Genomic DNA, 11,164 nt, shown 5'->3' on the forward strand with positions numbered 1-11,164 from the left:
CGACAAATTTTCTTTTTGATAAAGGCAACTAATTCCAGGCTCAAATTTTAGTAACCAAAATTGGGAAATCCCTATAGATAGTCGTTTCATATTAATTAATGGAAAGTAAAGACAAGAATCTGAACGGAAAATGTTCTTGAATCACCAGAATAACCCCTATTCAATTCGCAAGCATATTTTAGAGCCTGCACAAAGTGACTGTTTGGGGCAAAAAAAAAAGAAATAAATAAATAAATAAAAATAGCCAGCTGATATTCATTGAGCAAAATATTGTTTAATCCAAATATTTATATTCCTACTATAAATTGAAAAAGATCAAATTGCATGATATATTTGTTTAAATCGCAGTATTACTTATCAAAACACTTCCAAAGTTTGTTTATGTTTTAATGATAATAAAATAATCACAGTAAAATAACATTATAATAAATTCAATATGGTCAATGGGAATACAGCGTATCCAAGGATATATTTATCTCTCTGATGGCACTATAGTACGTCCTCACAAAAATATAATATTATCATAATAATTTATGGAACTTGATCTATGTACAACAATAAATTAAAATTTGAATAAAATTTAATACGCTCTTATATACAAACTAATAATATTTAGTTAATTTATAGTAAAATGCTTTAAAATAAGTTATTATAATATAAATTATAAATGATAAAAATGTTTAGTTTAAATATACTTAGAAGTTTAGTCCTTGACCTAATTTTTTAAAGTTTTTTAATGCAATACAGCGTGCTTAGATCTAGAGAGGGAGGTTATAATATATAATATTAACAATGTGAAAGGAAATTTCAGAAATTTGATGCTCACTCTCCAATAAAATTGATCCAAATGCCATCGCATTGTCGAACATGTTCACCGTCTGTTGGGCGAAAAGAGCAGCCTGTCCAAATCACAATGAGTGCATCTTGCATTAAGGTGTAGTGTTGCCCTATATGTAATCCAAAAGACCACCTTCAAAGCGTACAGTTGGTGATTAACGGAGGGTGAGTTTCTCCCTTAAAAAGCGCGAAGGGCGGCTTTCTTACATTACATTGTAACGCCATGAAAATGACCCACGGTGTGATGGATGGATTATATCGCCACGCTATTGTCGTAAAAAGACCTATTTTGACAAGATTTCCATCTAGGGGGTCGTAAAAGAGCGCGGAATTTTAGCAGATGAAAAAAAAACTGGGCAGAGTGATTTTTAGAAATTAATTAAAGGCTCAGGTGTTTTCTTTAATAGCTCAATCCCGGTGCGGCCTATAAACGTCCTTCCCATTGTCATTGCTAATATTATTTAAGAGGAAATCTAAAAAAAAAGTAAGAAAAGACGCCGCCGCGGCAGGTAACAAAGATGTTCTGAAAGACCGACCTTTTATCTTTCGTGTTCGCTGAGGTGATTTTATTGCTTTCTATATATGAAAAAAAAACATCACCGTCAGCCGCGATCATTCCACAGATTCTGACCTTTCTTGACATCAATTTTCCTACCTTTGTAAATGTGCTTCTGTGTTGGAATCGGAATAAAGGAACAGGTGGAAAATATTTCAAATTACTTATAAAATTACCATTTTGATTCATATATTTCAGTTTATACCTGCTGCAACAAACTAGTTATAAAAAGTTTAAGTGGCAAAAAATTGTATTAAAAAGAAAAAATCTAAAATTGCAGCGTTAGAGATTAAATTTAAAGTTAATTGAAAGTACTGTTTATATAGAAAAATTGTGCTCACACCCCCTTATACATTTTTGGAATTCGCTATGCAATTCCCTTATAGTATAATTAATCTTCTGCTTATTTTCTTCACCAATCATATAAATAATTTGAAATTCATAAATTTGAACTCATCCCATAACCATAGCATAAAATAAAAGAGTCACAAGTAAAAAGTTCTAACGAACAATGTAAAATTCAATCATGGATCGGAATACATTTATACAATTTTTATTTATGAAATAGTAACAAATACTTTAAAAGCGTTGTAAACATACAAATGCAAAATAAAATAAGGAATTTAAATTACAAAATCGAATATTTAATTTTTTTCGTTCAAAAATATAAAAAATATAATATTATAGTTTATACTTATATATTCTACAAAAGTATAAAATAATATTTAATTTTTAAGGTAAACTTTAATTACCATATAGAATTGTAGTTTTTCTTAACTTTCAAATCTCGCAGCATAATAAGGTCGATCACCCTTTTCTATGTGCCTCACAAAAAAGTGTCAATAGTTCTTATACGTTTTCTCATCTATGTAAGCAGAATACATTAAAACTTTATTACGTGGTGATACCCATCTCTGCGTTGGAGAGACGGCCTAGAAAAACGTGTGGACGGTTGGCGTCGCCAGAGAATAATGCAATTTCCCAGAATCGCAGCCGTGCCAATAATTGCCTGTGTGTTTGCAGGTGTCTCTTAATTCTCACAAAGGGCGAATCAACAACACATCCCGCTCGCGTTTCATTACTTTATATATATTTTTTTCGTCAGTTCAGTAAAAAATATACCAAAGCAGTGACCACAAAGTTGCCCAAACCGAGGTCGCGCGTGAATCCATCAGGAGGAAACCTTTAAAGCTCTCTGCGCTAATTATGATTGAGCGGCGATTCGTGATTGCTCGCACGGTATGACCCTCGGCGCGGAGGTATAATAAAGAAAGGTTCAATCAGCGCCTTTGTCTGTGTCGTAAAAGCAGGCGGGCGGCGGAAACGAATTTTGAACGCGGATAATTCGATCGCGTGCAATAAGCAATTGGCCGGCCCATCTCGTCGCTAAACGAGCAAAGGAAACCAGCCTGCTCTTTTTATTATACTCGCCGAGTTTGTGGCGGTCATTTTTTTATGCACGCCACTTTTGACGGACTGGCGGCACCGAGATGGATGGGCGGGCTGCTGAAATTGCCGCGTTGATTTTTTCCAAAAGAATTAGAGCCCTTCCTTGAAGACGAGAGAAGTTGCTGGCGTCGTACACGGCCGCCGGCGCCTTTGGCTTTGGGGTTGGCGTCGGCGGCTCCGGTTTTTCTTGCTAATTAGAAACAGCATCGCATAGGCTATGCTGGACCAACCCCTTTCCAAAGTTCTGCAAAGGAGTTGTTTCCAGAAAGTGTAATTATATAAAATTTAATAGTTTACATTAAAACAATGTACAGTAGAATATTATAACATGTTAAATTTTAAAAATAAATTTTTTAATCAACTACATAATTATTTTTTTTAATATTATATTAAAAAATGAATATTTTTTTTTATAATTTTGTGGTTTGAACAGTAATTTTTTATTTTATATAATAAAATAAATGTTAAATGGTAATTTTAAAATTTTAAAATTATATTTATATGATCAAATAATTATTTATTATTTATAATGATATCACAATATTTTATAATATTGGTGTTTTAAAAAATATTAAGGTTGAAAATACACTCTCTAGTCTCTAATGCTTTATATCAATGCAATCCTCAATTTTGGAATTAAAATACCTTTTAGAACAACACTGACTTCTAAAATGACGTATGCAACAAAAATGTGTGTTATTTTTATTTTAATATCACGCCGCGCATTGACACTCAAACTGATATGAAATTTATATCAAGACACGAAAACCACCCCGTACTTGACACAAAATATTAACTAGCACTAATTATAAAATGTTTGTGTCAATTAATTGAACCGCATGCAGTTGGTATCTTATTTGATTTTCACTAACTATCACGCTTGCAAAAACTGTAAGCAGCATAATTTACTTTCAGCAACTTTTCCAGGGGAAAATTTAGCTTTTCTAACCTTTTAATGCTTATATTTAAGCGGCAAACTAAAAAATTTCTTTTTTTATTATCTTGCAAAATTATTCAGAAAATAATTTGCTCTTTAAACGTTTCTTAAACATTAAAAGTTTTAACTTGCATTCGTGCATTCCGACTTTTGACTTCTTCCAAAGCTTCGGCCGTTCGGTCCTTTTCACACACTCGCTTCATCCGACAGCCGGTGTGAAGATAAAAGTGAAAAATTGACCACCCTAATTTAAAAGTCCAAGAGAAGGCCACACAAACGCTCGAGAGATGTCTATCGAGCGCGTCTAAGGTGATTATAAGGGTTAACACACAAACCAAAAGAGATAACTGTACATCTCGCTGGCCGAGAAAAGAAAAACGCATTTGATGTTTTAAAGTACAAGGGGCAGAGAATATCAAAGGGAATATAAACGAGAGAGAGAGAGGGAGGACTGCGTCCACACTGCACAAAAAGGAATAACCTAACAGGCCAGAGGAGATTTCTTTAAAGTGATTTCAAAAGATGCAACATGTGGATAAGAGGAGGCTTGGAATTTTTCATCCCCGAGAGCCACGCAACGGCACATAAGGGCGAGGGGGAGCTGTAGCGGATCTGTTGAATAAAATATAAATTGAGAAGAAAAGGACATTCCAGCTAGTGAGTGGGCATTGCGTTTCAGCTTCACAAAGTTGTTGCGTGGGTATATCAACTTGAGAAGATGCAGCTCCCATCAGATTGACCTACCCCAGGCCATGTGATGTTGGCCGAGTCCTTTTTTCAAGAGAGAGGAAAAGACGTAAAAACGCGATGCTCTCTCTTGAGACGAGAGTGAAACAGCACTTGGGCCAAAACATGCACTCAAATAATGCAGTTTGGGACGCTTCAGAAGTATCTCAAGTGGAAAAAAGTGCATCCTGATGTATTGGGGGTGCCACGAAAAACTGCACACAAAATAGCAACAGGAATGTTGAAGAAATTTTTTTTTTATAAATTTGAATAAAGAAAGTATAAATTAAGAATTGTTAATAAAACAAACATATTTGTTTGAAGAAGTTGACACTCGAGGAGATGATCATGGAAATTAAGCGATCGGGCTTTTCCTTGTTGCAGAAAATTTGACCGAAACGGATAGAGCCATTTGTTTCTGCCACGAGGAAAAGCCCAATCGCTTCATTTTCAAAAACAAACATAATTTAAAAATATATGTAGCAATTTATAGTAATACCAAAATTGTATACAATATATTTTTAATTTATTTTAAAAATTATTAAAATATTAACTATATTTTCTGTTAATTTTGATTTAAAAGCAACCTTTACCAATTTAGTGGTTAATTATCTTGGAAACTTGACAATTATTCATTTTCTTTAATACAAAGTTTAATATATAAACAATCTTGATCAAACTCACAATTATCGTGCTAATATTTGTAAACTCAATATTGATGGTTACTATTATTCTTTGGCTCTCTAAAGCTGTAATAACTATAATTGAAAATCAAAATGCATTATTTTAATAGCGATTAAAACCAAAGATTTAATGAAAGTTTCCTGTATGTGCTAATCTCCGCATCTGCGACAAAATATTTCACAACTATCATGATTCAACCACACAAAATACGTTATATTTTTTTCAGGCGAATTAACCCAATTTCCTTACGAAATCCTTTCATCCAAAAGTTTTATCATAAATTGGTTAATTGATCACGTCTTGACTTTACAATACAATATTATGAATGTGATAAAAGCAGACAAACGCAGCTGCGACCCTTTTTTTTTGCTAAGGGGCAATCCACACTGTATATGACGATTTTCTTGAAGAAAAAAATACGGCTTTAAGGACGCACTCACTTTTTGTGCATAGCCGCGGCTTTTATGCGACAAGACAAATGGCTGACAAGTGTTTGGCTTAAATAAAAGTAGAGCGTGTGTGCGTCTCTGTCTGTCTGTCTATATATTTTATGCGCGCTCACTCGCCGCCGACGCAGAGACCAAAACAGCCCTCATGTGTTGTGCAGCAACAAACAAACACAACTCACCCCCGCTTTGACTTTTTCAGCGCCTCCATATATATGCACCCCCGTCATGCATTTGTGTGCCGCGCGTTTCCATAAAGAGATGCAACGCACTGCATAGTGAATAAATGCGCGTAACCACAAAACGCGTGTTCGCCGGCACAGCCATCCTCTGAGGGGCGCCCTCGTAAAACGTGCGGCTGTCACCTTAAAATAAAACGGGGCAGGTGCCGATGATTTCACCCTTAAACTACCCTCTAGCTGTTGGTTGCTCTTAACATAAAAGTGTATTTTATTTATAAATTTATTTTTTTATAAAATTTAATTTATTAATATAATAATTTCAATTTTGTTTTCAAATACATTTCTTTCGCTGTAGCTTGAAATTGAAAAATTGAAAGATGGATTTATTTCACAATTATATTTTATGACAGTATATTTTCATTTTGCATAATTGTAAAATATTCGAGATTAACAATTCAGGTAAGGAAATTTAAAATCAAGTTTGATAAAATAAAAACTATAATTGTAAACAAATTTTTGGGTCTAGAGAAGAGATTCTTGTAGTATTGAGATTACAGAATATACATTTTAGATTCGCATACTCTGTTTGGATGCCCTCCGTGCCAGAATGAATGTTAGAACTCCAACAATAAACTGAAATTTTATCAATTATTCATACATATTTAATTATTTAAATCACATCAACCTGTATGAAAGCCATCGCTGCCGCAAGACCTGCCACTCCCGCCGCCAAGTCAAATGTTAGCCACTGAATAGTGGAAAGACATCCTACTTCATAATTCGGTCCAGATTTGCAGTTTTCGTCAAGCCCCATCTTACACGAACACGAACTTGGAATTGTGCCAGGCATTCCATTCCTGTTTTTTAACCAATCACTGGAACCAGAAATTCCGCAACAGGAGAGCTTGAAAAATTAAAATAATTATAAATAAAACGATGTAAATCTTTTTGAAAATTATAATTATACCGTGTTTTGCATTCGATCCCAAGAATTTCTGGCGAACGTCATTTCATCAATATTAGCAAAGGTGTGGTCCATCCAGCTCTTCACTTCTGACACAAGCATGAAATGGAACGACATGCTGAATCCTGCTATTTGCAAGACGAAATTTGCAAATGTGATTACGCCGCACTATTATTGAAAAAATTAAAAATACTTAAATTTATAATAACTATATAAAATTTATTTTTACCAAATACAGAATCCAACCTATGTCCTTATTTGCTGAATAAATGCTGAAAACTGCACAAACAATTACCAAAACGCCAGACGTCATCAGTACAATTTCAGCCGATGCACTCTGAAGTTGGATAAAATTAGAACAAATTCTTTTAAAAAGGAATCTTTTACTTTGAGTGAGGAGAGCAGATCAACTCGGTAAACCTTTCCATAAATCACAGCTGCGATAACGATCTCTATTATCGCACTTGCCTGATAAAAGAACGGAAGAAAAATCAGAAATAGATAATTATTATCTTAAGGCTCACCAGTAGCAAAATATTCAACGCGTGGAACGTGTTTTTTAAATGATTCGAGGCCATTCTCCTTTTCCGAAATGCACTTATCCAGCTGCTGCTCTACACTGAAATGAGATTTTTCTAGCTGTGCTGAATTATATATTTAATATCAAGACAAGCCTAGTTCGCTTATCTTGGTATACACATGGCGTCACTGCAATGCAACTGTGCAATATAATTTGGAGGAAAGATAAGGAGCTCATATGATGAGTGTTAACTGCAGCTTTTCCTTTTAGTGAGTCATGCATTTTTTCATACACAAATAATTTCCCTGTCTATGTAATTGTGAATATTAATGAAAACGATTTGTTGAAAAAAAAAATCAAATTTTAATTGCAAAATTTCTTGTCTACGCTACACATTAGCACCACTCTTCTTTGATGCCCTGCAAGCCAGAATGAAAGTAATAATCCCAACAATGAACTGAAAACAAAATAATTACTTCTTTTTCATATATTTTTTGCATTTTTTGAATGTTTGATACCTGAAGGACAGCCATCGCAGCTGCTAAAGCGGCCACAGTTGGGGACAAGTCATATACATGATATAACATAGTCGAAAGGCATCCAACTTCAAAATACGGTCCAGATTTGCAGTTATCGTCAATTCCGTTTTCACAGTTACATGAAATTGGAATAGGACCATTTACGTTGAACAACCAATCATCAGGACGAAACTCTCCACAACATGACAACTATTAAAGTATATTCATGAATACGAAGAAAAAAAATCTTATTACTGCGGTCTGCATTTGATCCCAGGCATTTTTTGCGAACGTCTCTTTATAGTAGTTGGCAATTGTGTACTCCATCCAATGCTGCACCTCAGAAGTAATCCAAGAGATGAAGATTGTGCTAAATCCTGCGATTTGCACAGCAAAATTGGCAAACGTGATCAACCCACACTAATAATTTCCGTTATTAAACCGTTCAATTATTAAATTATAATACCAAGTGAAGAATCCAACTGATGTTCTTTTGTGTGGCAAAACTGCTGACAATTGCACACAAAATTACCACAACACCTGACGACATTAGAAAAATTTGGCCTGATGCACCCTAAATTATTAAAATATAGCAAAGCTATTGATATTATTATATAGGAAAATTACACTGAGGGAGGAGAGCAAGTCAACTGCATACACTTTTTTGTAAATCACGGCTGCCATGACAATCTCTGCTATCGCACTTGCCTAATGAAACAATTAACATCAGTGATTTGATGAAATTAACAGTTCAGCTTACCAGAAGCAAAATATTCAGGACGTGGAAGGTTTTCTGCAACTTAGTTGTGGCCATTTTTTCCAGCTTTTGGTTGTCAATAGCTAGCTTCTCCGTGCACTTTTCACGTGTGAATGAATACTATGATTTGTTTATTTCATGGCGTGAAAGGAAACCTAAAGCTTATCTTGCCCCGAGTTCTGCTTATATGGCGTCAGTACAATATACAACTCACTCAAGCTAACAATGCGGTCGTGGAAAGATAAGAAAGTGAGTCTTACTTTTACAACTCTTTCTCTAGAAACAAATGTGCCAAAATGACTCATCGGAAGCCTTATTAAATAATTAACAAGCAAAATATTTCAATTTCAATAGTAATAAATAAAAAGTAAAAACAAGGAGCTCAATTATGAATGCTTTTTTTATTTGCATATAGCAAACCAAATTAATTTAATGGTGAATGATTTTATATAAAGTACAATAAAATGTTTTGTGAGAGGTAGTGATTTCCTGATGGCTTGCTCACACTTTCATCGAAGTGCCTGACGCACTTTTCGCCAACTTCAGAGAAATACCGCAGGCGAATAACTATTAAAAAATTATCACTTCTTAGTATATAAAGACAGTTCAGTTTACCTGTAATATGGCCATTGCGACAGAAAGACCAGCGACTCCAAGTGTTAGATGATAGACGAACCATGCCATGACCGAGTAACAACCAACGTCGTAAATATAAGTATTGAAAAAAAACGAGCTGCAGTTTGGATCACCCTGAGTGCACTTGCAGGAATTTGGTATTGCGTTAGCATTTCCCCATTCGAGGAGTGAAATGACTCCGCAGCACGATAACTAGGAATAAAAATGTTTTATAAAAATTGGTAACTCAATAAACTTCAGCAAACCTCTTTCTGCGTGTCGTCCCAGATTCTTTTGGCATCCGCATTATTGTTGTACTTGACGAGCAAGTTATACATGTGCACAGGTGACTCACTATTGGTCACAGAATTAAATGCGACGCTGAAACCGGCTATTTGCAGAATAAAATTGACCAGGGTCAATCCAGCGAACTGAGAGAGACAAATCAATAATTGAAATAACCTTTAAGAATGAGAAATTTTTACAATTAAAAGTGGAATCTTCATATTTTTCTTGGCGCCAAAAGCTCCAATTCCAGTGCAGATGATGACGATGATGGCACTCGTCATCAAAACAATCATTCCAGATCCGTTCTATGAAAATTGATTAATATTATTTTTACGCTTTTCTGAAATTCACCTCCAATGGTGCAAACATCTCCCTTGAATAGGCGCTCCCATAAACCACTGCAGCGATAACAAGCTCAATGATGGCGCAGATCTGTTATTTTTGTGTTAATTTAGTACATAATTATTTTTTGCAAAAACTCACAAATAAAATGGCGAGGAGGGCAAAAAGCCCTTTTGTCATCATGTCCTTTAGATTCATCGTGGAGCGCAGAAAGAATTTCGTCCGCCTTGAGACGCTGTGCTTGGAGGTTTGTGCGTCTCAAGAATTTTATACGCCCTAACTTATCTGCTCAAGTTAAGCCGTCAACGCGTGGTTCTTAGGTAACTGGACAAATTCAGGGAGGACGCAGATAAGGCGAGAAGGGATTAATGTGTGCTCGGCAAATACCACAAAAACCATCTTGAGTCATATTTTTGGCATTTCTGAGCTAATCCAACATTATATGCGCTCAAGCCTTGAGAGTTGCCACGAGCGCCAAAAAATAAATCTCAAAATGCTGTGCAACTTTCATGTTCTTTGAAAGTACCGCACCACGCTTTTTAATCCATTTGGGCCAAAACGTTTGTCGGCGATTTTTAAGTGAAATTGACACCTTAAGTGCCAGCGACGCTTTTGTGTGTATTTTTAAAAAGAAGCACAGAGTGCGAAGCTGCTGTCAACAAGCTGGAGATGCATCGCAGTGCCACTCGAAGTGAGCGGACGTAGCATAAAAAAATGAGTGTCATATTTTTTGTCAGTAGCAAAAAGTTAAAGAATACCATATTTGAAAAGATTAGAGGCTATCAGATAATTTAAATGAATTTAATTATTTCAATTTGCAATTATATGCAATGCGAGAGTTTCAAAAGCTTTGAAACTGCACATTTTTTTTATTAATTAAGGCGATAGCGTTTGAATCAATGTTCAAATGTAAACGTTTTTTTTTAATAAGAAAGAATTGAGATGTCACAGTACTTATTTTAGAAAAAAATTTATATTTTATTAATTCTTTAATTTTTATCTTATTTTATGACACATTTTTTAGAGCACAGTTGGTAGAGTTCACTTGAAGCAAAGTCAATAAGAGGAAAAAAAATCATTTTCTAAAATTGTTTTCGAAAATAAATTAATACAATGAAATTTACAAAAACAAAATTAAGTTTGCTGACGACATTCAAATAACCCTTTTATAAATTTTTACTCCAAAGAAGCCTTTTTTAAACCATCATTAAAATAAACCCCTCGAGAATAATTTATTAAAAGCTCGTATATTTAGTTTTATTTTACAGCCGGGGCGCGCCGGCCGTCGGAAAGGTTGTGGCTAAGCATATAATTTTGAGGCGCCCAGAGCTACAGACTGACAG

The 11,164-nt window shown here is 34.8% G+C and overlaps 3 protein-coding genes across 4 annotated transcripts; all 3 read right to left on the bottom strand.

The window, feature by feature from the left end:
- Positions 1-6,177: 6,177 nt before the first annotated feature.
- On the bottom strand, positions 6,178-8,716 carry LOC132200686 (tetraspanin-6-like). 2 transcript variants are annotated; one of them, XM_059626346.1, is made up of 11 exons: positions 8,580-8,716; positions 8,447-8,527; positions 8,286-8,393; positions 8,075-8,239; positions 7,820-8,013; positions 7,306-7,758; positions 7,169-7,249; positions 7,011-7,118; positions 6,785-6,949; positions 6,503-6,721; positions 6,178-6,450 (listed from the first exon to the last, which is right to left on the bottom strand). In XM_059626346.1, exons 6-11 carry the CDS (start codon positions 7,357-7,359, stop codon positions 6,385-6,387), a joined length of 693 nt encoding a protein of 230 aa, XP_059482329.1. In that variant the 5' UTR covers positions 7,360-7,758; positions 7,820-8,013; positions 8,075-8,239; positions 8,286-8,393; positions 8,447-8,527; positions 8,580-8,716; the 3' UTR covers positions 6,178-6,384. The 2 variants fall into 2 exon arrangements, with proteins under 2 accessions (XP_059482329.1, XP_059482328.1); XM_059626345.1 differs by having other exon boundaries at positions 7,820-8,029.
- LOC132201871 (tetraspanin-17-like) lies at positions 7,697-8,633 on the bottom strand. The gene is made up of 5 exons (XM_059628403.1): positions 8,580-8,633; positions 8,447-8,527; positions 8,075-8,239; positions 7,820-8,029; positions 7,697-7,720 (listed from the first exon to the last, which is right to left on the bottom strand). The coding sequence occupies exons 1-5, from the start codon at positions 8,631-8,633 to the stop codon at positions 7,697-7,699; spliced, it is 534 nt and encodes a 177-aa protein (XP_059484386.1).
- A 255-nt stretch (positions 8,717-8,971) lies between the features above and the next one.
- LOC132200849 (tetraspanin-33-like) lies at positions 8,972-10,093 on the bottom strand. Its single transcript, XM_059626600.1, has 6 exons — positions 9,963-10,093; positions 9,831-9,911; positions 9,677-9,784; positions 9,458-9,622; positions 9,192-9,404; positions 8,972-9,143 (listed from the first exon to the last, which is right to left on the bottom strand). The coding sequence occupies exons 1-6, from the start codon at positions 10,017-10,019 to the stop codon at positions 9,078-9,080; spliced, it is 690 nt and encodes a 229-aa protein (XP_059482583.1). The 5' UTR covers positions 10,020-10,093; the 3' UTR covers positions 8,972-9,077.
- Positions 10,094-11,164: the final 1,071 nt, after the last annotated feature.

The sequence above is a fragment of the Neocloeon triangulifer genome, unplaced genomic scaffold (assembly GCF_031216515.1).
Source record: "Neocloeon triangulifer isolate White Clay Creek 2 clone unplaced genomic scaffold, ASM3121651v1 ptg000014l, whole genome shotgun sequence".
Lineage (NCBI taxonomy): Eukaryota > Metazoa > Arthropoda > Insecta > Ephemeroptera > Baetidae > Neocloeon > Neocloeon triangulifer.

Coding starts and splice junctions, on each gene's coding strand:
- LOC132200849 (XM_059626600.1), bottom strand. CDS start 10,019: ATGAATCTAAAGGACATGATGACAAAAGGGCTTTTTGCCCTCCTCGCC. Junction 9,405..9,457: donor GGGACGACACGCAGAAAGAG/GTTTGCTGAAGT, acceptor TTTTATTCCTAG/TTATCGTGCTGCGGAGTCAT. Junction 9,144..9,191: donor TCGCAATGGCCATATTACAG/GTAAACTGAACT, acceptor ATTTTTTAATAG/TTATTCGCCTGCGGTATTTC.
- LOC132200686 (XM_059626346.1), bottom strand. CDS start 7,359: ATGGCCTCGAATCATTTAAAAAACACGTTCCACGCGTTGAATATTTTG. Junction 7,250..7,305: donor CGTTGAATATTTTGCTACTG/GTGAGCCTTAAG, acceptor TTCTTTTATCAG/GCAAGTGCGATAATAGAGAT. Junction 6,451..6,502: donor CAGCGATGGCTTTCATACAG/GTTGATGTGATT, acceptor ATAAAATTTCAG/TTTATTGTTGGAGTTCTAAC.
- LOC132201871 (XM_059628403.1), bottom strand. CDS start 8,633: ATGGCCACAACTAAGTTGCAGAAAACCTTCCACGTCCTGAATATTTTG. Junction 8,528..8,579: donor TCCTGAATATTTTGCTTCTG/GTAAGCTGAACT, acceptor TTGTTTCATTAG/GCAAGTGCGATAGCAGAGAT. Junction 8,030..8,074: donor GGGATCAAATGCAGACCGCA/GTAATAAGATTT, acceptor ATACTTTAATAG/TTGTCATGTTGTGGAGAGTT.